Genomic DNA, 26629 nt, shown 5'->3' with positions numbered 1-26629 from the left:
CCAATCACGAGTCGCGTTTCTCTAAGCCCCGCCTCGAACAGATGACGTTTGAGACGACAACGCCTACCGACCCCGCTTTCTTGATATTTACTGTATTATGTGGGGTATTATAATGGATAGAATAATAGGAATACAAACTAGTTTTCAATGGCAAATATATTATACGGCTATTCTTGTACGAAGGAGAAGGAGGGATCGAGTGCTTGGAATATACTACACTCTCTAGTTCCTTTGTTTGGGACTCTTGAGGACTATGATACTATGCGTCTAGATAATGACGGGAGGCATATGAGAGGTAATTCGGTCGCGGAAAGGGGCGGGGAAGGGGGAGGCTGAGCTTGGGATTATAGCATAATAATCTGGTTTTTTTTTGGTGAAGGGTTGGGGAGAACGGATTGTCAGAGGTCTAAAATGACTTTTTCTTCGCATTCGGAATGGATTGCCGGACACGTTCGGTATTTTTCTTTCAGTTTTGTCAGTGGTGGTGGTTCTATCTCCGCCGCCGCAGAATTACAACTAAGATGAAGTTTCCAAGACGATCTTGTACAATGGTGAGCTATTTGTGAAGTCATTCCGCGCGGCCGGCTCCATTGTGGTGCCGCCTCCGCCTCCTCCAGCATCTACTTTTATGCACAATTACATGAAATTGTCTCTTTGAATCTGAACACAAAGAGCGGTATGCGAAAGGTTATATGTAGAATAAAAGAAGGGGATAATGACGGCGAGGTGCTCTAAGATCGCGGCTCCTGGAATTTAATTAAGCGCGGATTACGACGGCCTCACTCCGGGAACGGTCGTCGGTTTTTTCCTCCAAGGTGTGTCGACGGCGTTGCGCCGCCAACGGAGGATTAATTTAAAGTTTGCCAGTTACAATGCGATATCGGCCATTGTGCCTGATTACAATAGAATTGTGACTTTGCATAGATATACGTTCGCTAACAATGCCGAAACTGGCAGCATGAAATTCAATTAATTCTGTCTACTCTGCATACATATCAAGTTTGAAGTTATTGTGTATTCATTCAGTTTCGCAATTTAAACGGGGATTTATTAAGATTGTAATTGAATTTGATAGCGACGACTCCAACTTTTATTAAAAAGTGAAAACTCGGAGGCGAGATGAAGAGACGCGGGAATATTTAGTATATTGTATACACATTTTATTAGAATTTATTATTCAAGTCTTACATTTTACATAAATAAAATTTAATTAAAATTAATCTCCAACTTCATAAATATCTTGATTATACAGAAATGTTGCCAATTCGATGGAATATCTTGATTATTTCAGCTTAATTTACAAGAGATAATAAACCTAATAATAATTATTACTTTTTTTTTACAATGATTAGAATTATTACAAATTTGTTAAATACCTAGTTCATTCACTTGTTTATCTAGATTATTTTGTCAAATTATGCTTAAGATACGAGATCGGTGCTATTTATTTCCATCATCCGCACTTGTTTTCGTTAGTAATTGTATCACTGTGCTAGCATGAAAGTGACGATAAAATTTCTAATTTTATTCCTTATATTTCTAAATAAAAATGTGGTCGCGAGGTCACAAAAATCTGTAAGTACCTACATAGTCCTCCTTGCTTTACACTTTTAATTTCTAATTTTCTAAGGCACAACCAGATATTATTTCTGATCGGATTTTCTCAAGAAAAACACTTCCTGAGTGTCCGGATAATTTCACTGATGTCGGCAACTTCTGTTATTTCATCACCAAAAAATCAGTTTTTCCACCAAAGTGTCCTTTTGAAGAAGTCCTTTCGTTTGACTCCTATAAGAAGATTCTTTTGGAGAGAAAAATAGCTCCCGTGTGGATGCCTGTTCAAAGAAGCGTAACCAATGGACTTGGATTTCTGCAATGGAGTGAATTTAGTCCTCGGTATAAAACAGTCTTCAATGATTCGTTTTATTATGGTGGCCGGATCAAGGGTAAAGACTGTCTTCTTTTCTACAACAGTTCTTATATAGTTGCTACTTCCTGTAAAGAACAACATTCGAGGATGTGTGCTTACAACAAATTTGAACCATCCAAAAACTTTTTGTGTGGCGATGATAAAACTTGCTTGCACGTTTCTTTGGGTTCTGCCCCCAAATGCATCTGCATAGACCATTCGAATGACACAAAAATTTCAAGGGCTCTGTTCTTGCAACCATATCAGAATCAGGTTTACAAGTGGTTAAACGAGGTGTGTACCATTGGGCTTGACAAAAATTCTGATGGTTTATGGGTTTGGAGCTCTGGGAGCAAACTAACTTACACTTTTTGGTCCCCGGAAGCAAACTTTTCTGTTGGTAACTATGCTGCGTTGACACCTAGTGGTTGGATCGTAACAAAGACACCACTTTCATGCACCCTCTGTGTACAAGATTCCAAAAGTTTCTATCCTAGTTTAAACTTAATTCTAAGTTCGGATCAAGTGCTGATTCTTAACGTGTCTGATTTTGACGGGTTGCAACAATTTTCTTCTGATGTCAAAGTGTACTGTTTTACTGATTCTGACCCTTTCTCTCTTCTTTACCGGTACTCAAACTTGTCAATTTTAGAAAAAAATCGTTTTTACGTTGTGTACTCTTTCAAACTACTTGAGTATACTTCTGGTAATTACTGGTGCGAGGGCGTCAAAATTCAAAATTCAGAACGAATTCAGAGTAACGTCATCTCTTTTGGTCACGATTACGAATTCACTAATGCTAGTCTGTCGTACTCAGGCGAAATAAATCCGCTAAGTCCTGATGTCTATGTCGTCATCAAAAATTCGTTAAATAAGTTAGGATGTATGGTTAAGCTGAAGAAGATAATTGATGTAGACGAAGAATTGAGAAAAATCAAGGTGACAATCCAAACAATTTGTGAGGGAAATAAAACTTTCATTCCGAATCAGATCAAGGTAAACTCAGACGTTTGTTCCAGTGATTCGGCAAATGGGCTCTCTTGGCCGTCAACATCAGCAGGAGAAAGAACTTATTCATACGAGTATTGTTTTAAAGAAGACGGTTTTCGATTAGACAGACTGTGTATCTACACTGTTAATGGTGCCCATTGGGAAGTAATTAATGAAACGTGTAAGATTCCAGATTATTCGTTGATCACCCAACAATTATCAGATTCCTTGAATTACAGTGACTTTAATGCAAGTTTTTATAAATTGCGCGACAATTTAAACAATTTGGATTTGTTAAGCCCAGTGGATGTTTATATAATTGCTGATTTTTTTAATGCATTGTTAGATCCTTCATTTGATTTTGGAAAGACAGACATTGTAGGTGACATTGTTGGTGACATTGTTGCTACTCTGTTAAAGATTCGTCCACAGATCATAACTCAAGCACAAGAAGATATGCGTGCTATGGACTTAATCTTGTTTCCGTATTGGCCGCGTATAATTGAGGTTAATATTTTAACGTCTGATTTTGGGTGCATACCACAAGGTGAAAGATTAACTTTTGACGAAGTTGGTTTGGCACTCCAACCACCAGCAGGAACAACTCTGGAAAGTTTGTTGGCCAGAGAAGAAATTAACAGTGGCATTTTTGTTGACGTAGGAGTCTCTGATTTTGTTTTCGGTATTTCTTGGTTTTCTAAAGATACTTTTTTTATCGACAAACTTACAAATGTGTCACGTACAATTTTTGGATGGCACGGTGCTTTGTCGTTTTCACAATTCAAGAGGTCAGTATCAGATGATTATCCAATTTCTGTTTTCTATGCGTGTAATATGGATACACTCAAATACAACATTAACTGCGTTATTTGGGGGCAGAATGATTTGGGTAGAAGTGCATGGATTCCCGATGGAATTTTCCAGATTAAAGGATCGTATTGTGTTTGCTTGTACGAAATGTGGGGGAGTTACTACACTCTAAAATTGAAAACGTCCAACTACATTACTCCAACTTTGGAGGAAATTCTTAACTCTGACGCCCCTTCGGCTGAAATTATGTCAAGACTTTACCAAGCAACATTGCGATACTATGAGTTTAGTTCTTTTGATGTGTATCTCGTGGGCGAAATTCTCAAAAAAATCAGCGGGAGTACTGACATCGATTTGGAACTTCTAAGTCAGACCGTTAACAACATGCAGAAGATTAACAGAAATATTCTGTTGGAAAGTCAAATTAATCAAACCGCAACAGACACAATTTTATATTACACTGATATGATAATCCAAAAGACCGAAAATCAATCAAGTTCTATATTTAGCACTGATAATTTTATTTCACTGATCTACGATATCGATTCTACGGACTTCAGTGGATGTGTACTGTTAGAAGATGGCACAGTTGAGATTCTGGTCGGATTAGTCGACGTTTCGTCACTTCTTGATTACGAGAACATGACGAGTGCTGTGGTTTTTAGTCCACAAATCAAAGAACAAATCAAAGAAGAAAAAGTAGTTCTAAATATCTACTTGAAGGATCTTCTTTTTAACGAAGTGCAAAGCAACCTTACCACCAAGAAGATTTTTACAATCTTTGACATTATTTTGCCTGAAATTTCCGAAGATTATACCGGCCCAATCTCAATTTTTTACAAAGTGACAAGCGAAGAAAGTCTTTGTTCTTATTGGCTCTACGATGTCCAAAATAAGAGTCCCGGAGTTTGGAAAAGCGACCACAACAGTACAAATTTTTCTTTTTTGGTTCAATGCGATTTTTGGCATACCACTCATTTTGCTCTTCTTATTCTTGATAAAGATGAGTACGATGACTTCCACGAGACTCTAGAATGGACGACTAATGTCACTTGCTTTCTGTCTTTATTGGGCTACTTCGGCATCGTCTTAACGGCAGTTTTTTTCAAAAATTGGCGAATGAAAGCAGACTCGAAAGTTCTCCTCAACTTTGTCTTTTCCGGGATTTTACAAATCGTCGTTTTCTACATTGCTGGGGAGGTTCAAGGTAACACTGTCTGCGTTTTCACCGGCGTCGTGCTACACTACTCCGTTTTAGCCCAGTTCTGCTGGATGCTCAACATCGCCTTTTTGCAATACAAACGTTTCGTCCGCGTCTTTGGTACCCACTCTCAACACGTCTTATTAAAAAACTGTTTGTTTGCTTGGGGAGCTCCTCTAGTTGCTGTGATTCCGGTTTTAGTCTCAAATTTCGATAGTTACGCCAATGGTAATGTCGGTCTTTGTTATCCTTCAGGATACGGGTTGTATTTCGGTGTGTGGATGCCGATTTGTCTAATTATCCTCATCAATCTTGTCGTTTTTGCTCGCATCATTTATTCAGTATTAAATACAAAAAGTGGAGTTGGTATTGATAAAGATGGGTTTATGTACCAGTGGCGGCTGGTCATATTTTTGTTTTTTATTTTGGGGTTGACGTGGATTTTCGGATTTTTGGCGGAATTGGGAGGCGGAATTCTTTTCGTTTTTTTATTTTGTGTTTTGGCAACTTTGCAAGGTCTGGTTATATTTGTGTTTTTTATTTTGCTTAATAAAAATGTTAGACAGTTGTATCAAGTGCACATTCGACGACATTAGAAAAAAGATACTTTGACAATACGTTAGTTTTATGTTGTGGTGTAAAATGTAATAAAATGTTATTATGATGAAAGTGTCCTGAAGCTTTCTTCATTAAAAGAAAATCAATTGTGATCGAGTTGTTTATTTGTTCTACATAAAAGTGACTATTAGACGTAATTAGCAGGTTTAGTTTAGATATCATTTGATATTAAAACCATTTTTCTATTTTTAGTTAAATGTTAATAACTAGATTATGAGAAAGATAACCAAAAAATGGGACACAAATAATGAAATCTTAGAAATAAGGGCAGTTTTCTTTCTATATGATTTTTTTTGAGGGTTTTGTAGCAGTGGCTTTTCGTCGTGTTTTTATTTTTTATGTTGGGGTTGAAGTGGATTTTCGGGTTTTTGGCAGAGTCGAACGGGGGAGTTGTTTTTGTTTATTTGTTTTGTTTTCTGACAACTTTGCAAGGGGTTGTCATGTTTGTGTTTTTTTTCTTATGAAAGCAAATGTGAAGAATTTGTATCGGTCGCTTGTTTTTAGTAAAAAAATGCAATATAACTTGAGAAAGTGGTGTTAAATAGGGACTTATTTGTTTACTTTTTACTTGTTTTACTTTTGATTTCTGGCCAGAAATTTCTTCAACTTCTTTTGATCGTTATTCTCTTTATACTATATTAGATTTTTAATTTTTAGAAATTCTGGAACATTTTACCTTTAACGTTTTTAATTCCTCCGATTCCTTCGATTTTCAAATAAACTAGACGAAATGAAGAATTAATTTCAGAAAATTTAATTATTTTGGGAACTCCGAAAATGATAATATAAAACATAAAATTAGACATGTACAATAAGGATAAGTCTTGGATTTTTTATTCATGCATTTTAGATTAGATAAGTAGTATTTTTATGTCGACCCTTGAAAACTTCAAAACTGCTGTTTTATCAGGATTTAGCAGTAATTTTAATTAGCAGTTTATTTACTTTTATGAAATATGTAAATTGAAATAAAATTGACATGTACAATAATTGAATATTCCAAATAATAATTTAGTTTCACAAAAAATTCTAGTCCCATTAATTAATCTTATAGATTAAATGAAATTTTAAAGAGGAAGAAGATTAAATTCTGTTTTCCTTCTTCCTTTGCGGAACCAGCCTTGGGAAGATTCGGCTTCTGACTCATTCGCAAAATAAAACATGAATAGTGATCTTTTATATTGACACAAAAGATAACAGTATTTGTCGTGGAGTTTAAATTTAGGCACATCACAATGCTACCTCTTATTTAACGTACAGTTTCCTCATTCGTTTCACTTAAAAAATGAGTTGTTTCTGTTTTGTGTTGCTGTTTTTCACTTTTCTCACTACAGTTTTGACTCAAACGGTAAGAGATACTTATTTTACGTTACATCTCCTTTCTACTTCCTTTTAGGAAGATCTAAACACAACAGCAACAATAAGTTCCGAATATGTGACTGAAAGAGTAAGGAATACGTTTTTTTATTGCGTTATAAATCTACTTAAACGTTCCTCCTAGGTACCGGAATTAACCACAACTTCTGATTCTCACTCAATTTCGGTAAAGATTCGTTTTTACTTCAAGTTTGTTTATTAATAAAGTTTTTCTTTAAGCAGTTTGATTCTACAACTCCTAATCCCGTAGGCTTGGATAACATAACTTTTGCTGTTATCTTCAATGTTGGTGAAAGCATTTTCTCCGTTCCCGATTTGAGTTCAGAATGTTCTTACGATTTTACATCAATTAACAGAACAAACCAAGGGAATCTCATTGGGACTCGCGTCTTCTGCATAGTTTCTGATTATATAGAAGCCTCGAGAAATGTTAACCATGGCAGAGATTTAATAGAAAGATCTTTTCGTACCGCCAACATTTCTGCGGATATCATTCCTCTACGTAGCTTTAAATATTGTTTCAGTGGTAATGAAAGTTTTACATGGTTTGCAACCAGAATCGGGAACACCACCGAATTTGAAGAATATTGCTTCAAACCAAATGGATTTAGAGTAATTAGAAAGTGTTACGGAAATGGTAACATGGACGCTGAATGGTCACCAAGTGAAAGATGCTCTGTCCACATTCCAAGCAACTCCTCGCTCACTCGGAGTCTTCTAGAGTTGGATCGGAACTCTACGATTGGTAATTTACTAGAACTGTCCAAAAGACACGAGGAATTTAGTCCGTTTGATGTCTATGTTGCGGCGCATATTTGTCTTCGGTTAAACAATTTTACAGTGGTGTCGCAAGTTGTTGACAATGTCTTGAAAATTGATAAAGCTGTGTTAAGACAATCTCAGTTGAAAATGCGCGCGACAGATCTTCTTGTTAACTTGACGTCTTCATTGTGCGGACAAGAAATAATAGTGAATCAGGAAAACAAAAACTTTGCTTGTGTTTCTAGTCGCTGCGAAATTCAAGATATAGAAGAAAACGTCAGAGTGGTTTACCCTGGCGATAATCGAGGCGACACTTTAAAGAGCAAAACTTTTGAAAGCATTGTTTATACTGAAGATTTTACGAATGTCACTGTATACTACGATGATCATCTTTTTCAAAATTTTTCTGATTATGATCGTGATGGAACTAGAGTTTTTGGTTTTAATTCCACTGGAGCTTCAACATCACAGTTTTTCTTCAAATTTGACACAAATAAGTGGAAAGTAAAGCCAAAATGTGCTGTTTGGAACCAGGGCAACAACTTTTCATATTGGGAAGTCATAGAAGATCCAAAATGTAACTTTTTTTATTTCTATTGTAATGTTTCCGGTTCAGGTTTCTATACTCTCACAGAGCAGACATCAGGCGATAATGTTACAGAATCTTTAAAAAATTCACGTGCAAATTATAATAAGTGGGAAATATTGTCTGAGTTGGCCTGGATTTCGACAAAACATTCTAACTTTAGTGTTGTTGACATTCTCTTGGTGGACCAAATTCTTAACAATTTATTCTTTTTTTTGAATGTTGAATCCCCTGATGACTCACTTACTGTGGATCTTCTTGTTAGGATCATTACAAACTTTCAGAAAATTGACAAGAACGTTTATTTAAAACATCCACCAAACTCGATTCTTACTTCTTTCAACAGAATTTTCCAAAGTCTGGTTTTCCCGAAAACTCTCTATCGAAAAAGTGAAAACTACTTGTTTTGGTCAGTCGATGTAAACAAGGCAAATTTCTCTGGTTTTGCTCTTACGAAGGACAGATTAATCGTTGAACTGAATTCATCTTCTAACATCTCAAGTCTGTTACTAATGGAAAGGTTTCAAACAATTTTGTCATTTAGCCCCAAACAACTACTTAACCAGTCTCAAATCATAGTCCAGGTTTACTTCTCCAACGTCTTCTTTAACGACCAAAAATCCAAAATTGGCACAGTCATCGATGTTCAGTTCTTCGAACCTTTACCTAGTTTCTCTGACCCCATTACTGTCTACCACAAGCTTCTCCGGAGCGTTAAAACTAACTGTGTGAGTTGGTCCAACGATTCGCTCTCCTGGAAAAATGAAAGTGAAAGTTCTGATTCCATCGTGGAGTGCAAATACTTTCATAATGCACCTTTTGCACTGACGACCATTGAAAACGTTACTCAAAGCCTCAAGAACCTCACCGGTGACAACGTCCAAATAATGGAAAAACTCGTCGAAATATCCACTAGTCACGACAAGTTTACTTCTAGTGACGTTGCTCTTCTGGGCAATGTGTTAAAGAATCTTAGCGAATACAAGAATAACAGCTTGGAGGATCTGGGTGCAATTATCACGAATCTTCAAAAAATCGATCGAACGATTTTAAAGAAGAGTCAGGCCGAAGAAAAGGGATCAGATTTGGTTTTGTACAACACGGATGCCATCATTGCGAATCATGAGTCGAATCATACGTTGGTGGTAACCGACGAGTTTATCACTTTTATTGGGGATCTAAAGAACAAAAACTTCACTGGGATTGCGCTAGGCAAAAGAGTGGAGATTCTCGACGATACTGTAAGAATTGACCAATTGTTTGATCAGAAGGACATAACCAGCCTTGTGGTGTTAAGCCCAAAGTTGATAGAGCAAATATTGGAAAACAACTCTTCTAAAGTGATCATCAACGTCTTCATCAAAGACGTTCTTTTCAACGAAATTAACGCAACGGATGAGAAGCGGAAAGTCAGTAAAATTTTCGACGTCATTCTTCCTTCAAATTTGGGGAATTATTCCGGTCCGATAACAGTTTTTCATAAAAACCACGGGATAGATCAAGGGAAATGTGACTACTGGAAGTATGACATTTATAAAGGTATTCCAGGATCCTGGAAGAACGATAATTCCAGTCAATATTCTTCGTCTTTCATAAGCTGTGATTTCTGGCACACCACACACTTTGCTCTTATTTTGCTTCCAGACAACCAATCGGAGCACAGCGGTTTGGAGATCATCACGTTTGTTACCACAGCTTTATCAATCTTTGGGTATCTCGTCATGATTTTGCTGATCCTGTCTGTTACGACGCTTCGGGAAAAAGTGGAGAATAAGGTTCTTCTGAATTTTCTCTTAAGCGGATTCCTACTTGTCCTCGCTTTTTATTTGTCAGACTATATATACAAGTCTAAAGGCAACTGCTTGGTATTTGGAGTATTTCTTCACTATTTTGTTTTGGCCCAATGTGCATGGATGATGGTAGTAGCAATCATGCAAGTTCGACGACTCATTAAAGTCATTGGAAACTACAACGACCACATTCTGTTGAAGACGTGCTTGCCGGCGTGGCTTTCTCCTTTGGTTTTCGTGGCAGTTCTTTCGACTACAGATCCAGACAGTTATTTACAAAGTGCGAGTGACCTTTGCTATCCTTCAGGAAATGGACTTTATTTTTATGTGTGGCTTCCAGTTTCCATCGTCCTTACGATCAATTTCGTCATTTTCATAACTATTATCTATTCTGTGAGAAAGGAGAAGTCGACTTCGTTGAGACGCTTCGGAGGAAACGAAGCGGTTCATCAAAGAAGACAGTTCATCTTCTTGTTTATCGTCCTTGGATTGACGTGGATTTTTGGGTTTTTAGGGGTGGTGCATGTTATGTTTGTAACACTCTTTGATATGTTTGCAACATTGCAAGGTTTCGTTATGTTCGTATTCTTCATTTTCCACAATTATCGGCATTTTTCGTACAAAGTTTATCGGGTTCATTGGTAGAAGAATTAAGACATGTTAAATATGACTTGATAAAGAGAAAAATTGTAATAATTATTGTAAAACTAATCAATAAAAATATGTTTTATTTTTGCCACTTTGGAGTTGAAATGAGTGAAAAAATACACTTGTTAACAGACCTGTCTACATCGTTTTTCTGTTTCTTTTTGCTGCTCCACATATCGATTCTCACCCCCGCTCCCCGCTCGATTAAACAAAACATCTCCGGTAAAAATCCCCGATCTTTGATCAGATAGTCGTATTGAATCAACCCCGTACCTGTTCCACACACTCACCCTTAAAACAGGGGTTGAGATTGCGTGGGAGCTGTGGTCTCCACGGCGATCTGATAAAGCCCCTTGGCGCTGCCCTTATTATGTAACATATTGTGATACAAATCGACCGATATTCAATCTCTCTATTAACCTTACAAGTTCATCCCCGGATAATTGCCATTGTTGGCCGAGCATCACAATGAAGACTTTTTATCGATGGGCAAAGACGATAAGACGTGTTATTGTTGGTTTTGGATTTCAAGCACCTGTTGGTGGTGCAACTATTGTAACGATTTATGCAGAGAAGCAGCGCGGGCGTATAGTGGGTTGACTATCCCCGCAGACGATTCCTGCAAATTCCTGCAGTCAGCAAATCCGCAAGATTATCTCGTTCCATTTGATCGCTTCTGTTCCCGACATTGACTAGTGACCACACTGAAAAAATCTCGGACATCATCAGCACGGACACTATAATACGATCGTGTGAAATAAATCCTCGGTTATCCTGCGATCATTTTTAAAAGTTCTCTGCCAACGGCACGTAGTGGTTATTGAAATTATCCTCGTTTTTCAGATTCAGATTTGAGATTTATGTTTTGCGGACGACTGATCCGTGATGGTGGAGAATGTGTATTGTTCAGTTTTTATTATATTTAAAATTAATCCGCTCTGTACGCTTTTCTCATTTTTTGCATTTTTTATTCCCGTGCGCTGGGTTTTCAGCCTGTGGCCATTGTAAATAAATTATTGCCCTGCAGGAATGGGCCGGTTATAAATCACAGCGTCTCCCGGTGGACTTTTTTTAGCAGGGAAATATGTGGAAAAATTAATTCTTTGGTTGCTTTGTGGTACGGTTTCAATGAACAAAGAGGAAAATGCGCTGCGCTTCCAGCCACAATGGAGTTGTTTTAATAACGCAGTCATTACTTACGAGAATTGCATCAATATTCAGGAATTTAAATTTTACGTTTCGATCGAAAATCAATTATCTCTGACCACAGAGATATAATTAATGACGGAAGATCCTCCTAAGAAGCGTATATAAAATCGTACCAATTTTCCCAGTAAACACAACAATGAAATTAATTGTGAGTATCAATAACTTTAACTCAACTAAATTATTATTTTTTATTATTTCAGGTAAGTTTAGTTTTGGTGGTGGCGGCGCAAACCAACCCCACCCCCCAATTTGGTTACCCTTACCCCAATTATTACCGTCCACCGCCTCAAAGTCAGCCCCAGATCATCGGGGGTAGTTACACTTTTATAGATCCTTCGGGAGTTAAACGCACGGTGGAGTTCACCTCTGATGGACCAAACGGTTTCAACGCGGTTGTCCAAGAACCACCGAAGAAAGATCCTCCGGAACAAAAAGACGGTAATCAGACGACGACAGCTGCTCCGGATGCTCGAAATGACACCAAAAAGCCGGAGCCAAAAATTCAGTACGTCCCTGTGCCTGTTTATCCCCCTAATGTAGCGAGTCGATCTTTCGCCTCTCCTTATAGTCCTTATGGTTCTTATCCTTATCGGGGCTTTGGGTTTCAAGGGCCGTACGGCTAAGTTTGATAAGAATAATGTTGAAAATTTGTAGAAAACTGTAGTTGTGTATGATTAAAAAAATATATGTTCTGTGATTTAGCGCCACTTTAACAATTTTTAAATGCGACATTTTGCATTAAAATATTTTCTGTCGGACCAGAAAATAATTCTTACATAAAAAGAAAATGTATGTCATTAGGTAGACCAGCGCCAGTTGTCACTTTAACTCTTTGCGAAATTCGAAAAGGTCGCACAGAACCGGAACATTGAAATAATATCAAAATGCAATCGATCCCAAATAATGCAATATTGCGAATTTTACTCGTTTTACCAGAACGTACCCACCCGTTCAAATTAGTATAAAAAGAGCCGAATTTGTTGACAAAAGCACACTCAACCCAAACTCACCAAAAGCAGCAACATGGCATTCAAAGTAAGTTGTCTTTTGTCTAATAAAAAAGTGTACTAATTTTTGAATAGTTCATCATCTTCTCCACCTTCTTGGCTTTGGCTCGTGCCGGAGGCATTTCCGTGGGTTATGCCGCTGCCCCCGCCGTAGCCGCATACGCCGCCCCAGCGATCGCCCATGCCCCAGTAGCGTACGCCGCCCCAGCGATCGCCCATGCTCCAGTAGCTTACGCCGCCCCAGCCGTTGCTCATGCCCCAGTCGCTTACGCCGCCCCTGTAGCCAAAGCCGTAGTCGCCCAACCGTTCGCTCCTGCTCACTACGATTTCGGTTATGGCGTCAACGACCCCCATACCGGTGACAGCAAAACCCAACAAGAGTCTCGCCGTGGAGATGTCGTCCAAGGAAGTTACTCTGTGGTTGATCCTGATGGTACCAGACGTGTGGTTCAATACACTGCTGACCCTCTTCACGGATTCAACGCTGTGGTCCACAAAGAGCCCATCGCTGTCGCTCATGCTCCTGTTGCTGTAGCCGCCAGAGTTGCTGCCCCCATCGCCAGAGTTGCTGCTCCCGTTGCCGTAGCCGCCCCCATCGCTAGAGTCGCAGCCCCAGTTGCCGTAGCCGCCCCCATCGCTAGAGTCGCAGCCCCAGTTGCCGTAGCCGCCCCCATCGCCCGAGTAGGTTTGGGATACAGCGGTCTTGGCTACGCCCGCGGTCTTGGATATTCTAGCGGTCTCGGCTACGCCCGCGGTCTTGGGTATTCTAGCGGTTTGGGATACGCTGGATATTCTAGCGGTCTGGGATACGCTGGTTATGGAGCTGGTTTAGGATACTCCAAAGCCCTTTTGTAATTTAACAGACTGATTTAATATACTCAGATACCACAACTTTGCGTAATATTTTTTCTCGAATTAGCGAAACAATAATTCAAATGAGGCATTTATGAGCGAACTTGCTCAATTTATCAACCGGTTCGATTAAAAAGTGGCACAATTTTTTGAGAGTGTGGCAAACTGAATTTGAGAAATGAAATAATATCATTGATTCATAAATTTACTATAATGTCAATGTCGAGAACCTAAATTCTTCCTTAAGCAACCGAATTCTTGATTGACTAGTAAAACCCAATCATTACAAAACTAAATTTTATTGCAATAAAACTTGATACACATTTGGTTTGACCGGTTCTCTCCGAACCACCGCGTTGAACCCATTATCTGGATCAGCGTAGTACTCGACAATCCGTCTGGTTCCATCGGGATCAACGACATGGTACCGTCCTCTGACCACACCATCTCGACGCCACTCCTGCTGTCCTTTGTCATCTCCAGAGTGCGGATCCTGCACTACGTAATTGTACTGGTAGAGTGGTACCGCCGTTGGTAACGGAAGAATAGCTTTAGTTATTTTGTCGTGGGCGGGCGATGGTACCGGAAGAGCAAACCGCGCTTCACATGCGGCGAAAACTGTAAGAAAAAGTACAACCAATAGAGCCATTGCTCTTTTCTGTTGTAACCAAAACTGAGTCGCATGTTTACGTTAACTCTTCTATTTATACTGTGAAGGTGTGTCTTCGTAACTTCTTGTAATTATCGAGAACGACAAACTTGTTTGATATGTAAGAGTTTTTTGCGCGATTTACTCTAGTTTGTAGTACTTGGAGGGTGTGGGAGGGGATTTGGCGGGTGCGCAAAAATGGTAAGAATTTTTTCGAGGGACATTCTATGGATGCATTCCGATCGCGCTGATGTAATTTACGGGAGGTTTATGAAAATTACTGTGAAAATTAATTAATTAAGTCACGCACTTCCTTAAGTGGTACGTAAATTTTGGTTAATTTGATCACATTTGCGGAGTCAAAATAATATAATCAGTGTAAATTGAACACGTCGACTCAATTTATTGGGTAATAAATTTTTTCTTTGACCTTTCGGCGCAAAAATCCGGCTAATGAAAATCGCCCACTACTGCAAGGTAAAGTACCTCATTATCGATAGTACCAAATCTAATTTTTCATCAATCATATCCGTGTTTATCTCTGAAATCTAATGAAGAACCTTGACGAGCGCATTTAACATCACCCATGGTCAAGGTACTCGGCCCTACCCAGTCACGACTCTCGCTTTCTTTAAAACCGATTTATTTCTCTTTTGACAACTAATTTACAAAAACAACTTAATAATGAAGGGCATGGGCGTGCAACGGTGCGTGGGCGTAAGCCACCCTAGCGACAGGCGCCACTGGTGCCACAGCCCTCACAGCAAGGGGTTCCTTGTTGACTATAGCGTTGAACCCATTATACGGATCGGCAAGGTAGTTGACGGTTCTTTTGGTACCATCAGGATCAACGACGGAATAACTTCCTTGCACGATGTCGCCTCTGCGTGTCTCGTGTTGGCTCTTGCTGTCTCCAGTCAGAGGGTCGTTGACGGAGTAACCAAAATCGTAGTGAGCTGGAGCTTCTGGTTCGGCGATGATGGTTCGGTGGACAGGGGCGGCGTAAGCGACGGGGGCATCGTAGTGGGAGTAGCCCAGAGGGACACCAGCACGAGTGGCGACGACGAGGGCCGCCAAAACAACAAACTGAAAATAGAAAATTAGTGACGAAGGGGTGAAGTTGAAACGACTTACTTTGAACACCATGATGCTGGTTTCGATTTTTTGCACGAATCTGATCGTCTTTGAAGAAGATTCGCTTTTATAGCGGATTATAGAGGAGTGGCCCCCCCAAAATCCAAATTTTTCATAACGCGGAACAATATCGAAAAATTAAAAACAACATTTTTCGCACACGATTCACTCGTAAATCACGAGCTACTAATTGGGACTTTTGTATAATTTTATTCAAAAATCACAAATAATTGATTATTTTGTAATCCACCTTTTATCCCCTTCTCCATTGATTAATGACAACGACATTGAGAGCGAAATTTCAATAACCCAATTGTAACACCCTCGCAGGTCCACATAAGTTGTTTTTATTGTTTTAACATTTGTGATTCTTTGTGATTTACTACATTTCTAATTTCATGGTCTGTGAGAGTAGGTCGGATTTGTCAACCATCTGGGGGTTTGGGTGTTAAATTCGTGGGGTTTAAAGGGTGGAAATCGGCCTCCCTTTCTCTCGATGATGGTCAGACGATGCGCCACTGGATTACCTCACTTGGACCGTATTGCGGCATTTTAAACCCCGTGACCTTCGCTCTACTAACCTTGTAGATTTTTATATAAGCGCGTTGAGACAGGTGATGAGCGGATTAACGTAAATATTTTGGGTAAATATTGCTAAAAATGACAAATACGTAGGATATGTGAACACTGCGTAGCAATAAATTTATAAATTCACGAGTTTTTAATGTAAAAATTGTGAGGAATCTCAAATTGTTTCATATTTTTCGGTTGTTTGTTTTGTTACTTTGGCTATTTATTTTTTTGTTTTCTATGATTTTGTTTTTTCAAAGACAATTCGTTTCATTTAATACTACTATTTGACTAACCAAATTTTATATTTTTTAATTTTCATAAACAATTTTATTAAAACGTTTGAACGAAGCTGCTAAACTTGGCCATTTACATGTCACTTCCACTTCCTTCGACTTCTTCCTCATGACGATTGGAAACATCACCACCTGCAGCTTTCATTATCGTCATTTCTTCACCAATCTGACGGCCCAATCTATCGCTCTCTGATTCTTTATAAGAACCGTCATCGCTGGCTTCCACTGGGTTTTCATGGTAGCTCCCATCGTCTTCACCCTCAGGTTTAAAAACATATCGGTAACTACCATCATCGCTGTCTTCGCCTTTGGTTTCATTGTAAGTACCATCATCTTCACCTTCAAGGAGTTTATGAACGTATCGGTAGCTTCCATCGTCACTCTCTTCAGTTGACATTTCGTGGTAACTACCGTCGTTTTCTTCGGGGTGGTACTGTCCATCGTCTTCGTGGTCGACATCTCGGCGGTGCTTGTCGTGGTGGTACATGCCATCGTCTTCACCGTCATGTGGTTTATGGTCCTCTTCTGCGCTCATTTCTTCGTGATGATGGTGTTCATTGTGATCATCGTCTTCGAAGTGTCTGTAACTTCCGTCATCTACGTGTTTGTGGATTCTTGCATGGTCGTACATGCCGTCATCTTCACCATGAGGTTTTTTGTCATCATGGTCTTCTCCTGTCATTTCTTTATGGTGGTACTGACCATCATCTCCTTTATCTCCGAGATGCTTGTAACTTCCATCATCAATATCTTTGTGTATTTTTGCGTGGTCGTACATGCCATCATCTTCACCATCATGTGGCTTATGAACGGTGCTCATTTCTTCATGGTGGTGCATGTCGTGATCATCTCCGTGGAGTTTTTCTTCTTCAATGTGAGCTACGAAACCGTGGACTGCGTCAGCGGTGTAGTGGACAGTACGTAGAATACCATCGAGGTCCATGACGGTGTAACTTCCTTTGATGACATTGCCGTCGGCGGTTTCAAACCGACTGTGGGAGTTGGGGACGGCGTAATTGAAGCCATAACGTCCCACAACGCCGGCGGTTGAGAGCGCAACTAAAGATAACGAAAATGGTAACTGAAAATAAAAGTATGAGAAAAACACTTGTACTCAATTCAACACTGTCTGGTACTTACAAGAAGTATCATGATGGAAGAGAACTATTCTAATTCGATTGGAAAGAAGTGATGAGCTTATATAGTATTTCCGGGAGAGTTTTCCATGATGATTCAATAACTAATATGTTTTTTACGATGCTTCTGGAACTATAAATCGGTTTTGAATGGTGAGTTTTATCAAAATTTTATTCTTATCGTAATGATAATGTATTTATAGGTGCTAAGAATTTAAGAGGGGACGGTCTAATAAAATTCAAATGTAATTTTGGTTGTTTTTATTAAGATAATAAAAAAATATTGAGCAAATTAATTACCACCTGAAAAATCAGGCGAAAATAAATCATTCTTTACAGAACAGTCTTCACGCTTTTAGAAAAGGGCTTTAGAGTATCCCAAACCGGCACCATAGCCGTAGGAACCAGCATAACCCAATCCAACAGCAGGAGCGGCATAGCTAGCAACAGCAGGAGCGGCATAGCTAGCAATAGCTGGGGCGGCGTAGCTGGCGACGGCAGCAACGGGGGCGGCGATGGCTTTAACAGCAATGGGTTGTTTGTGTACAACAGCGTTGAAACCGTTATGGGGATCAGCGGTGTACTCTACAGTCCTCTTGGTACCATCGGGATCAACCAAAGAGTAACTTCCTTGGACAACATCTCCACGGCGGGATTCGTGTTGGCTTTTGCTGTCTCCAGTATGGGGGTCGTTGACACCATAGGCAAAGTCGTAGTGGGCGGGGGCGTAAGGTTCAGCAATGACGGCTTTAGCCACAGGGGCGGCGTAGGCTACTGGGGCATGGGCGGCGTAAGCCACTGGGGCATGAGCGGCGTAGGCCACTGGGGCATGAGCGGCGTAGGCTACTGGGGCATGAGCAATAGCTGGAGCAGCGTATGCGGCAACAGCGGGGGCGGCGTGGTATGATAGGGCTGGAGCAGCGGCGTGGTAGGAAAGAGCCGGGGCGGCGTATCCTAGAGGAGCGCCAGCGTTAGCTAAGGCGAAAAGTGCGCTGAAGACAACGTACTGAAAATTTTTAATTAGACAAGAAACTCGTTAATTTGATGTGACTTACTTTGAATGCCATGTTGTTGCTTGTGTACTTGTCTTTCGAATCTGATTTTGTCACAGCACTTTTCAATTTTTATACGCATTTCTGAGGAGGTGTGGTCCACTCCTACTGATGCTGTAACCCTAAACCAGAAAACCATATTCTAGTAAAACTAGTTAAAATCGAACAATTTTTTGCTTGGAATTTGCATTTTTTTGTTACTATTGTGCTAACCTTTCTGGATTTCGTAAAGTACGTTCTTATTTTGTTATTGTATTTAGATCTAATTTAAATGTTACTTTCTCTTTTTTCATTAAGTAATGTTTTATGTTAATTTGTTTGGTATTGATTGCTGATTTTATCTTATAGCGTCGCACAATGAAAGTCTATTATTAACTTATTAACGACAGGAAAAAACTAATATTGTTTATAGGGAAATAATGTCGTTTTTATCAAGATGATGGGTCATCCAAAGCTTCAAACAGTCTAAATTATATTAAATATGTCCCTATTAAATATGAGTCATAAATGCGTAAACAGTAGGTACTGACAATGAATGAGGAATTTTTACCATTTTTCTGTGTATTTTGTAATTTTTTTTAGTTAAAATTCACATAGATTTGATTAAATTAAAGAAATTTGATATCAGTAGGTCAAGGATTTCTGAAATTAGACCTAAAATTTCATATAATTGAACCCTATTGAATGGTTTCTAGCTCATTTGCAAAACATCCTGTGTAAACACACATCTTTTTATTTCTCGTGAAAAAAAGAGACGTGTTACTTACGCGCCACGTAAATAACTGTTTTGATAATTTTAAATTTTAATAATTTTTGGAGATAAAAAATTGTCAGTGGTGAGTGTATTAACTCCACAAATTGAGAGCGCATGGAATTTTAAGAAATTTTCATTTTTAAGACAAGCAGAAATTGCCAACATCCTCCACCAAAATTAGTAATTTTGGTAATTTTAGTGCTACAGTTACGAAATTTGGGGAAATTATTACTTTTGAATCGTGTATAAACTTCACCAAATTGCAAAACTGTAGAGTAGAAGACTAATTTTAGAAATTTCCATTTTTAAGACAAGTAGAAATTGACGACATCCTCCACGAAAATTCGAATTTGTTGCAATTTTAGAGCTACAGCTACGAAATTTGGAAAAGTTACTATTTTTGAGTCATGTATAAACTCCACCAAATAGCAAAACTGTAGAGTAGAAAACACAAATTTTAGAAATTTTCATTTTTGAGACCAAGCAAAAATTGTCGACAACATCTACTAAAATTCGTAACTTTAGTAATTTTAGTACTACAGCTACGAAATTTGGGAAACTTACTGTTATTAGGTCGTGTATTAACTCCAGCAAATTACAAAACTGTAGAGCAGAAGACTCCAATTTTAGAAATTTTCATTTTTAAGACAAGCAGAAATTGACGACATCCTCCACAAAAATTCTAAATTGTGACAACTTAAGTGCTACATTTACGAAATTTGGGGAAGTTACTATTTCTAAATTGTGCATAAACTCCACCAAATTACAAAACTGTAGAGTAGAAGATTCAAATTTTAGAAATTTTTATTTTGCGAGACCATCGAGACCAGCAGAAATTGACGATATACTCCACCAAAATTCGTAATTTTGGTAATTTTAGTGCTGCCGCTACGAAATTTGGGGAAGTTACTACTTTTGAGTCGTGAATTAACTCCACTAAATTGCAAAATTGTAGAACAAAAGACACGAATTGTAAGAATTTTCACTTTTAAGCAAAATTTGCTTATCCACCAAAATTTAATTTAATAATTTGGGGAAATTACTATTAATGAGTCGTATAATAACTCCACCAAATTGCAAAATTGTAGAGCGAAAGAGTCAAATTTTAGAAATTTTTATTTTTATGACAAGCAGAAATTGCCGAAATCCTCCACCAAAATTTGTAATTTTCGTAATTTTAGTGCTACAGCTACACATGTTGAATCGATTAGATGAAATAAAATTCGTTTTTTCTGTATTAACATTACGAAACTTTATTACACACTACAACTTACAAAATAAAATCAATAGAATAAATTTTCACGTTTATCTGTTATTAAATTTAAAAACGGTTTCACAATATTGTGCCTACATAAACGGAGTTATTCAGTGAAAATGAGAACAAATTAAACTTTGTTCATGTTTCCTTATATGACTTTTTATCGTAGGTTTGAGTTTGACAATAATTGTACAGGACGATCAATTGAATTATTTATCTAGTTGGCTGTTACTTTAGCGAACATGTATTTTGATATCTGTTATTTGGTGAGATCTGTCAATTATGTTCGCATAATTTAATTGATCACCCTGTATCATCCCTGATCGTAAAAATCTGTTTTTTACATGTTGTTTGACGTTCGAGAACTCTTGTATTGTTAATTATTATCCAAAAGACGTCTCTAGAATTTAATTTTAATTAAACAGAATCAACAAAGAGATTGAATTTTGCAGTTGGGCAAAATTAGCGAATATTTTGTAGAATTACAAATGACGCAGGATATTCTCCGGTATTTTCATTTTCCTGCATGGAAGAAACAATATTAAAATTTTAATTAAAACAAATTGTTTTGTAAAACAAATTTTATTTTACTACATATAAAAAAGGTACAAAATGGGAAGTGACTGATCTTTATCACCGCCTAAAACTAGGCGTCTTCACAGTTACTACAGTCTATAAAAGCATCTAGAAAAGAGCTTTGGAGTACCCTAATCCAGAATACCCCAAACCAACAGCGGGGGCGGCGTAACTGGCGACCGCAGGAGCGTGAGCAGCGTAACTGGCGATCGCAGGAGCATGAGCATAACTGGCGATCGCAGGGGCATGAGCATAACTGGCGATCGCAGGGGCGGCATAACTGGCGATAGCAGGAGCAGCATATGCAGCAACAGGAGCGGCAACTTTAGCCACAGCGGGAGCTGCATAAGCTACTGGAGCAACAGGAGCTACAGCTTTAACAGCGATGGGTTCTCTGTGAACAACAGCGTTGAATCCATTGTGAGGATCAGCGGTGTATTGGACGACACGTCTGGTGCCATCAGGGTCAACAACGGAGTAACTTCCTTGGACGACATCTCCACGACGAGATTCCTGTTGAGTTTTGCTGTCACCGGTGTGGGGATCATTGACACCGTAACCGAAGTCGTAGTGAGCGGGAGCGAAGGGCTCGGCGACGATGGCTTTGGCGACAGGGGCGGCATAAGCGACAGGAGCGGGGGCGGCGTAAGCTACAGCTGGGGCATGGGCAGCATAAGCTACGGGAGCATGGGCGGCGTAGGAAGTGACAGCGGGAGCAGCGTAGGAAGCGACAGCAGGGGCGGCGTAAGAGAGAGCAGGAGCTGCGGCGTATGAGATGCCTACTGGAGCGCCAGCGCTGGCGAGGGCCAAAACGGCGGAGAAGACAACAAACTGTAAACAAGAAGATCAGATCACTGCTTTAACACTTCACTTTTCCACTTACTTTGAAAGCCATGTTAATGTTATTCACTTGCTACGACTCCTTCGACTGTATCGATTTTGAGTTTGTTTCTTTTTTTATACGAAATTCGAGGGTAGGTGTGTCCACTACTCCTTCTATAAAAGCTTAATTCTCGTAAAACGAGTTGATGGTAGGCATTCTTTTTCAAAAGCATACACTTCAGGTTTGAAAACTGTATCAATTAAAATGGCTTTACGTAATTAGTCGTTCACCAAAAGGTCAAGTTATGTGTGTATGCAGTTTTGTAACGTTTCCGATTATAACAAATCAATTATTCTTCCAATTTTGATTAGAGATTCATATCGAAAATTAGAGGATGTTACGAAAGGCGAATCAAAGCTCAATTATTTGCGGAATTTTAATTGTCTGTGCCAACATTGTGTTTGGTGTTTTAACGCACTTTTTACGTATCGAAGACATTTCGATTTAATCATGAACTTGTACTTACGCAAGCGACGACTGGTTTAGTGGTCCAGTTCCACAAATTCGACTTTTCTTGTTTTCAGCGAGCAAAAGTTCAGTTTTGACAGACAAAAGATGTTAAGTAATACAAATATTGTAGGAGTAGTTATTTACGTCACAAGTCCGGAAACTAATTTTACAGTACAAGTTGAGATGTTTTAGGACGAGAGAACATCATTTCAGTTCTTTAGTCTTTAACTACCGTAAAATTATATTTATAAAACCCAAAAATTGCTTATAATAGACTCGAGGCAGAGAAGTTATATTTTTTTTACGAATATACGGATCGTCTTAACTTTTTCTCAATTTTTCTTTTTTTAGGTTACACAAAATTCTTATAAAAAAAATCTAAATTTATATCAAAAAAATACTGAATTTCTACATTAAACTTGAAAAACTGCCCATTTCTGAAAAATGTAAATTTTGTGGAAATTTAAATATTTATCGGAAATATAATTTGGTAGATTGCCAGTCTATGCGATTATGAAAGTTAAGAGATTGCTGGAAAATTTGTATATCAATTAGTAACTTCCGAGTCCGATCATTTTCCTGTTTCAAGATCATTTCACTTTCATTTGAAACGAGATTATAGGCAACCAATATTGCACTTTCGCTTTCGAAATTGGATAAGCTAACTGCTGAAACAGAATTCAAACTTCTATGCCGAAACCCGAAGCCACTTCCACTTTAAACTTGGAAACGCAAATATCGCGAGTATTTTTTAAAACCTGTTTTTAGATCAGATAAAGAATTACCAAATTTGCAAACAAATATTATGCAATGTATTTAAATTTGTACGATACAGAAATTTAATTAGCAGCATCAAAATTACAAGTAAAAAAAAAAGAAAATAGAAGATTATGAAACAAGACCGGTAAGCGCTTTGTGTTAGGCCGAAAAAACGACAAGACCCGAATGCAATTTTCGACACCGCTAGAAACGAGGGTGCAGAGCGCTACCGACAAAATATACAAATTTTTAGATCACAAAAAGTCCCTAGGTCCGTTATGTTGTTTCTACTTTAGACTTACATTTTGTGATTTTTGATAACAAAATTGAACCAATATAAAAAAATTATGTAGTGACATTTGTTTTAAATATTTTACCAATAAAATTGAACCTAATCAATGTTTTGTTGTTTGACATTATTGTTTATTGGCAACATTTTGTAAAACATTTTGTCTTGTACCAATAAATGTACAAAACCCATAAAATAAAATATCAGAGGAAACAGTGATTCATTGCTTTGCTCCAATGACAATAATTACCCAAGCTTGTAACTATAATTTATGGATTAAGGTCTCATCACTCTCATCTTTCAGTGGAATTTAACATTTTTGCCAAAGAGCAGAAATTTTGAAACGAAATTGATGAGGTGAATGTCTCGATCAATTTAATAATTTTTAGAATGTCAATGTAACGTTTTTGTCGTAAACACAGTTTAAATGTGAAAAAATATCGCATAAATAATAAAATTGTTTTATTGTGGCACTTTCAAGCCTATCTACAAAAATAAATTACAGATAATTCACGAGCAACGATCAACAAATCTTCAGTTTACTTAATGGTAGTAAGCTGGAGCATGAGCGGCGTAGGAGATGGCGGGAGCGGCGTATTTGGCTACAGGGGCGGCATACGCGACGGGAGCGGCAACTTTAGCGTAGGCCGGAGCGGCGTAAGCGTGAGCTACGGGGGCGGCGGCATAAGCGTGAGCTACGGGGGCAGCATAAGCTACTGGAGCGGCTACTTTAGCGACGGGAGCTACGGCTTTGACGGCAAGAGCTTCCTTGTGGACGACGGCGTTGAAACCGTTGTGTGGGTCGGCGGTGTATTCGACGGTTCTCTTGGTACCATCAGCATCAACCAAGGAGTAGCTGCCTTGGACAACATCTCCACGGCGGGATTCTTGTTGGGATTTGCTGTCTCCGGTATGGGGGTCGCTGACGGCATAACCGAAGTCGTAGTGGGCAGGAGCGTAGGGCTCAGCAACGACGGCTTTGGCGACGGGAGCGGCGTAAGCTACTTTGGCAACGGGGGCGGCATAGGCGACGGGAGCGGCTACTTTAGCATAGGCAGGGGCGGCGTAGGAGACAGCGGGGGCGGCGTAGGAGATGGCAGGGGCGGCGTGGACAGCTGGGGCAGCATAGGCGGCGTAAGCTGGAGCGGCGTGGACAGCTGGGGCAGCATAGGCAGCGTAAGCTGGGGCAGCGGCGTAGCCCAAGGGGGCACCAGCACGAGCTACGGCCACGAAGGCGGCGAAGGCGATGAACTGTAACAATTATTAGTTGTTAGATTTTTTGAACACAAACACTCAAAACACTACTCACTTTGAATGCCATGTTAGCGTTGGTCGTGAGTTTCTTTCTGGTTAGCTTGGGTGGTGTACAAGTTTATATATGTGGCTGTGGAGGAGGTGTGGCCCCCACGGCCCGGGCCGACTTTGGGACCTTTCACTGGACTGATAGGGAATTTTCATGTTTTAACTGAAGAGATTCAGAACCATATTCGTTCCAATTACGTATATAACAACGATTATTAAGCAATTTTCTTTCAATGTCAGTTTCTATTCGAACTTTCTGGAGAAATGACCGCTGTCAATGGACCAAGCAGACGCATATAGAAAATTCTTGGAGAACCTAGGCACACGTATTTTCCGCGAAATTGCAAAAGTTTCATTCCTAAACACGTGAAACTCTTTGAAAAAAAGCAGCAGAACAGTTTTTTGTTTAATTTTTGCCCAAAGCATTTTTTATTCATTAGCATTTTGTATATTTAGCATACAATTGAAATTCCAGCACGGGATTTTTAACTCAAATAGCTCTTCCTATGAAGAGAAAATCCTATAAATTTATATTTTTTCCTCCGATGTGCACCGATTGTCTCGAATATTCACCACAGGCGACCATTGAAAGCGAAAGTCTCCGAGACAAGTGCATTGAATATTGACCTGCTCCCACGTTCGCACATGAAACAATATTTCAGTCCCAAATCTTTCCGGAACATACCCGGATTTCATCGAGGTCGTACTATTTTTACAAAAAAAAAGATAAATAATTGTTACGTAAGGCGTTGCTTATGAGAAATTGCGTAAAATCGAGATCAATCTTAATTGATGTGATTTTAGCTCTTGTAGAAATACTAATTTAGTGACGACCACGTGAAAAAAAAGACCGACCCAAATTGTAACTGACATTAATTAGCTATTACAATAATGGGCTAACAAGTTTAAAATATAAACCAGAAACATTTAAGTTTAAATTTTGGTTTAACGATCAAAAATTTAAAAAGTTCACTTTAAAAGGAACATTAAATGTGAACAACGACCTTGGTCGAGGTCGTAATTGCTTGCCATATTGAAGAATTACCGCGTTGTGAAATGAAACAATGATTTCGAATTTTTAGAATCCCAATCTGTGTAATTATCGAAATTGAATCCTTGTACAGAACGGGTTTCCTGATCATGAGTCTATTTATTTACAGTATTGTTCTTTTTTAAAAATTGTTGCGTTTTGTTGAAGTTTGGTGAAGAAATCAACCTCCCTCGCGGCTAATTCCGATCAGTAGCTGAATTCGGCCTTACCTTCTGAAAGGATTAAGCAATTTGTTAATAACGAGCATTATGTGGCCGCCATGACCAGTACCAGAACGTCGGGCGCATTTATCTCCACATGAAGTGGGCGTGATGAACAATCCCATAGTCACAATTGAGTCCTACAAGACACAATAAACCGATTATGTAAGAAAATGCCAATAATGTCGTCGATTACAAATTATGCAAATCAAAAACCGATTGTTCGTGAAGCCCATTTTTCACATTTTCTGCGCCGTGTGCAAATGCCAGTGCAGATTTCTACATAGCATTATCTAGGGTAAGAAAATTTCGGGTCCTTCGTGCCGGATCTTGCACACGTGGCTAGTCGTGATTTTTACGAAACTGCAGCCGTTAGCCCATGGCGAGTACTTAATACCACCGTTATGTAACAGCCCTTGAGCTGTAAGACCATAATGTCTCAAGATAATTAAATCCTTTATGATATTGATGGGGTGATTAAAATTATGTAAACCCGCGTGCTGAGTCAGAT

General features: G+C 38.9%; 7 protein-coding genes and 2 pseudogenes across 7 annotated transcripts; 3 read left to right on the top strand and 6 right to left on the bottom strand.

Annotated features, from left to right (window-relative positions):
- The first annotated feature begins 1497 nt into the window (after nt 1-1497).
- On the top strand, nt 1498-5589 carry LOC148181823 (uncharacterized). Its single transcript, XM_088050473.1, has 2 exons — nt 1498-1575; nt 1631-5589. Exons 1-2 carry the CDS (start codon nt 1498-1500, stop codon nt 5504-5506), a joined length of 3954 nt encoding a protein of 1317 aa, XP_087906599.1. The 3' UTR covers nt 5507-5589.
- Nucleotides 5590-6813: 1224 nt separating this feature from the next.
- LOC148181822 (uncharacterized) lies at nt 6814-10692 on the top strand. Its single transcript, XM_088050461.1, has 4 exons — nt 6814-6876; nt 6925-6975; nt 7030-7071; nt 7128-10692. The coding sequence occupies exons 1-4, from the start codon at nt 6814-6816 to the stop codon at nt 10686-10688; spliced, it is 3717 nt and encodes a 1238-aa protein (XP_087906587.1). The 3' UTR covers nt 10689-10692.
- Nucleotides 10693-12849: 2157 nt separating this feature from the next.
- Nucleotides 12850-13798, top strand: LOC148181821 (uncharacterized). The gene is made up of 2 exons (XM_088029427.1): nt 12850-12935; nt 12983-13798. Exons 1-2 carry the CDS (start codon nt 12924-12926, stop codon nt 13760-13762), a joined length of 792 nt encoding a protein of 263 aa, XP_087885553.1. The 5' UTR covers nt 12850-12923; the 3' UTR covers nt 13763-13798.
- A 244-nt stretch (nt 13799-14042) lies between these two features.
- On the bottom strand, nt 14043-14433 carry LOC148181820 (larval cuticle protein A2B pseudogene; annotated as a pseudogene).
- Nucleotides 14434-15069: 636 nt separating this feature from the next.
- On the bottom strand, nt 15070-15554 carry LOC148181819 (larval cuticle protein A2B pseudogene; annotated as a pseudogene).
- A 927-nt stretch (nt 15555-16481) lies between these two features.
- LOC148181818 (uncharacterized) lies at nt 16482-17560 on the bottom strand. Its single transcript, XM_088050438.1, has 2 exons — nt 17549-17560; nt 16482-17489 (listed from the first exon to the last, which is right to left on the bottom strand). The coding sequence occupies exons 1-2, from the start codon at nt 17558-17560 to the stop codon at nt 16482-16484; spliced, it is 1020 nt and encodes a 339-aa protein (XP_087906564.1).
- A 276-nt stretch (nt 17561-17836) lies between these two features.
- LOC148181817 (cuticle protein-like) lies at nt 17837-18611 on the bottom strand. The gene is made up of 2 exons (XM_088050425.1): nt 18600-18611; nt 17837-18550 (listed from the first exon to the last, which is right to left on the bottom strand). Exons 1-2 carry the CDS (start codon nt 18609-18611, stop codon nt 17900-17902), a joined length of 663 nt encoding a protein of 220 aa, XP_087906551.1. The 3' UTR covers nt 17837-17899.
- A 2560-nt stretch (nt 18612-21171) lies between these two features.
- On the bottom strand, nt 21172-22166 carry LOC148181816 (cuticle protein-like). Its single transcript, XM_088049514.1, has 2 exons — nt 22068-22166; nt 21172-22015 (listed from the first exon to the last, which is right to left on the bottom strand). Exons 1-2 carry the CDS (start codon nt 22077-22079, stop codon nt 21293-21295), a joined length of 735 nt encoding a protein of 244 aa, XP_087905640.1. The 5' UTR covers nt 22080-22166; the 3' UTR covers nt 21172-21292.
- Nucleotides 22167-24012: 1846 nt separating this feature from the next.
- LOC148181815 (cuticle protein-like) lies at nt 24013-24911 on the bottom strand. Its single transcript, XM_088049518.1, has 2 exons — nt 24875-24911; nt 24013-24816 (listed from the first exon to the last, which is right to left on the bottom strand). Exons 1-2 carry the CDS (start codon nt 24884-24886, stop codon nt 24109-24111), a joined length of 720 nt encoding a protein of 239 aa, XP_087905644.1. The 5' UTR covers nt 24887-24911; the 3' UTR covers nt 24013-24108.
- Between the last annotated feature and the right edge of the window lie 1718 nt (nt 24912-26629).

Source organism: Gnatocerus cornutus, chromosome 1 (assembly GCF_029298725.1).
Source record: "Gnatocerus cornutus isolate USDA-ARS CGAHR chromosome 1, icGnaCorn1.1, whole genome shotgun sequence".
Taxonomy (NCBI): Eukaryota; Metazoa; Arthropoda; class Insecta; order Coleoptera; family Tenebrionidae; genus Gnatocerus; species Gnatocerus cornutus.
This window is presented reverse-complemented; position numbering and strand designations above follow the sequence as displayed.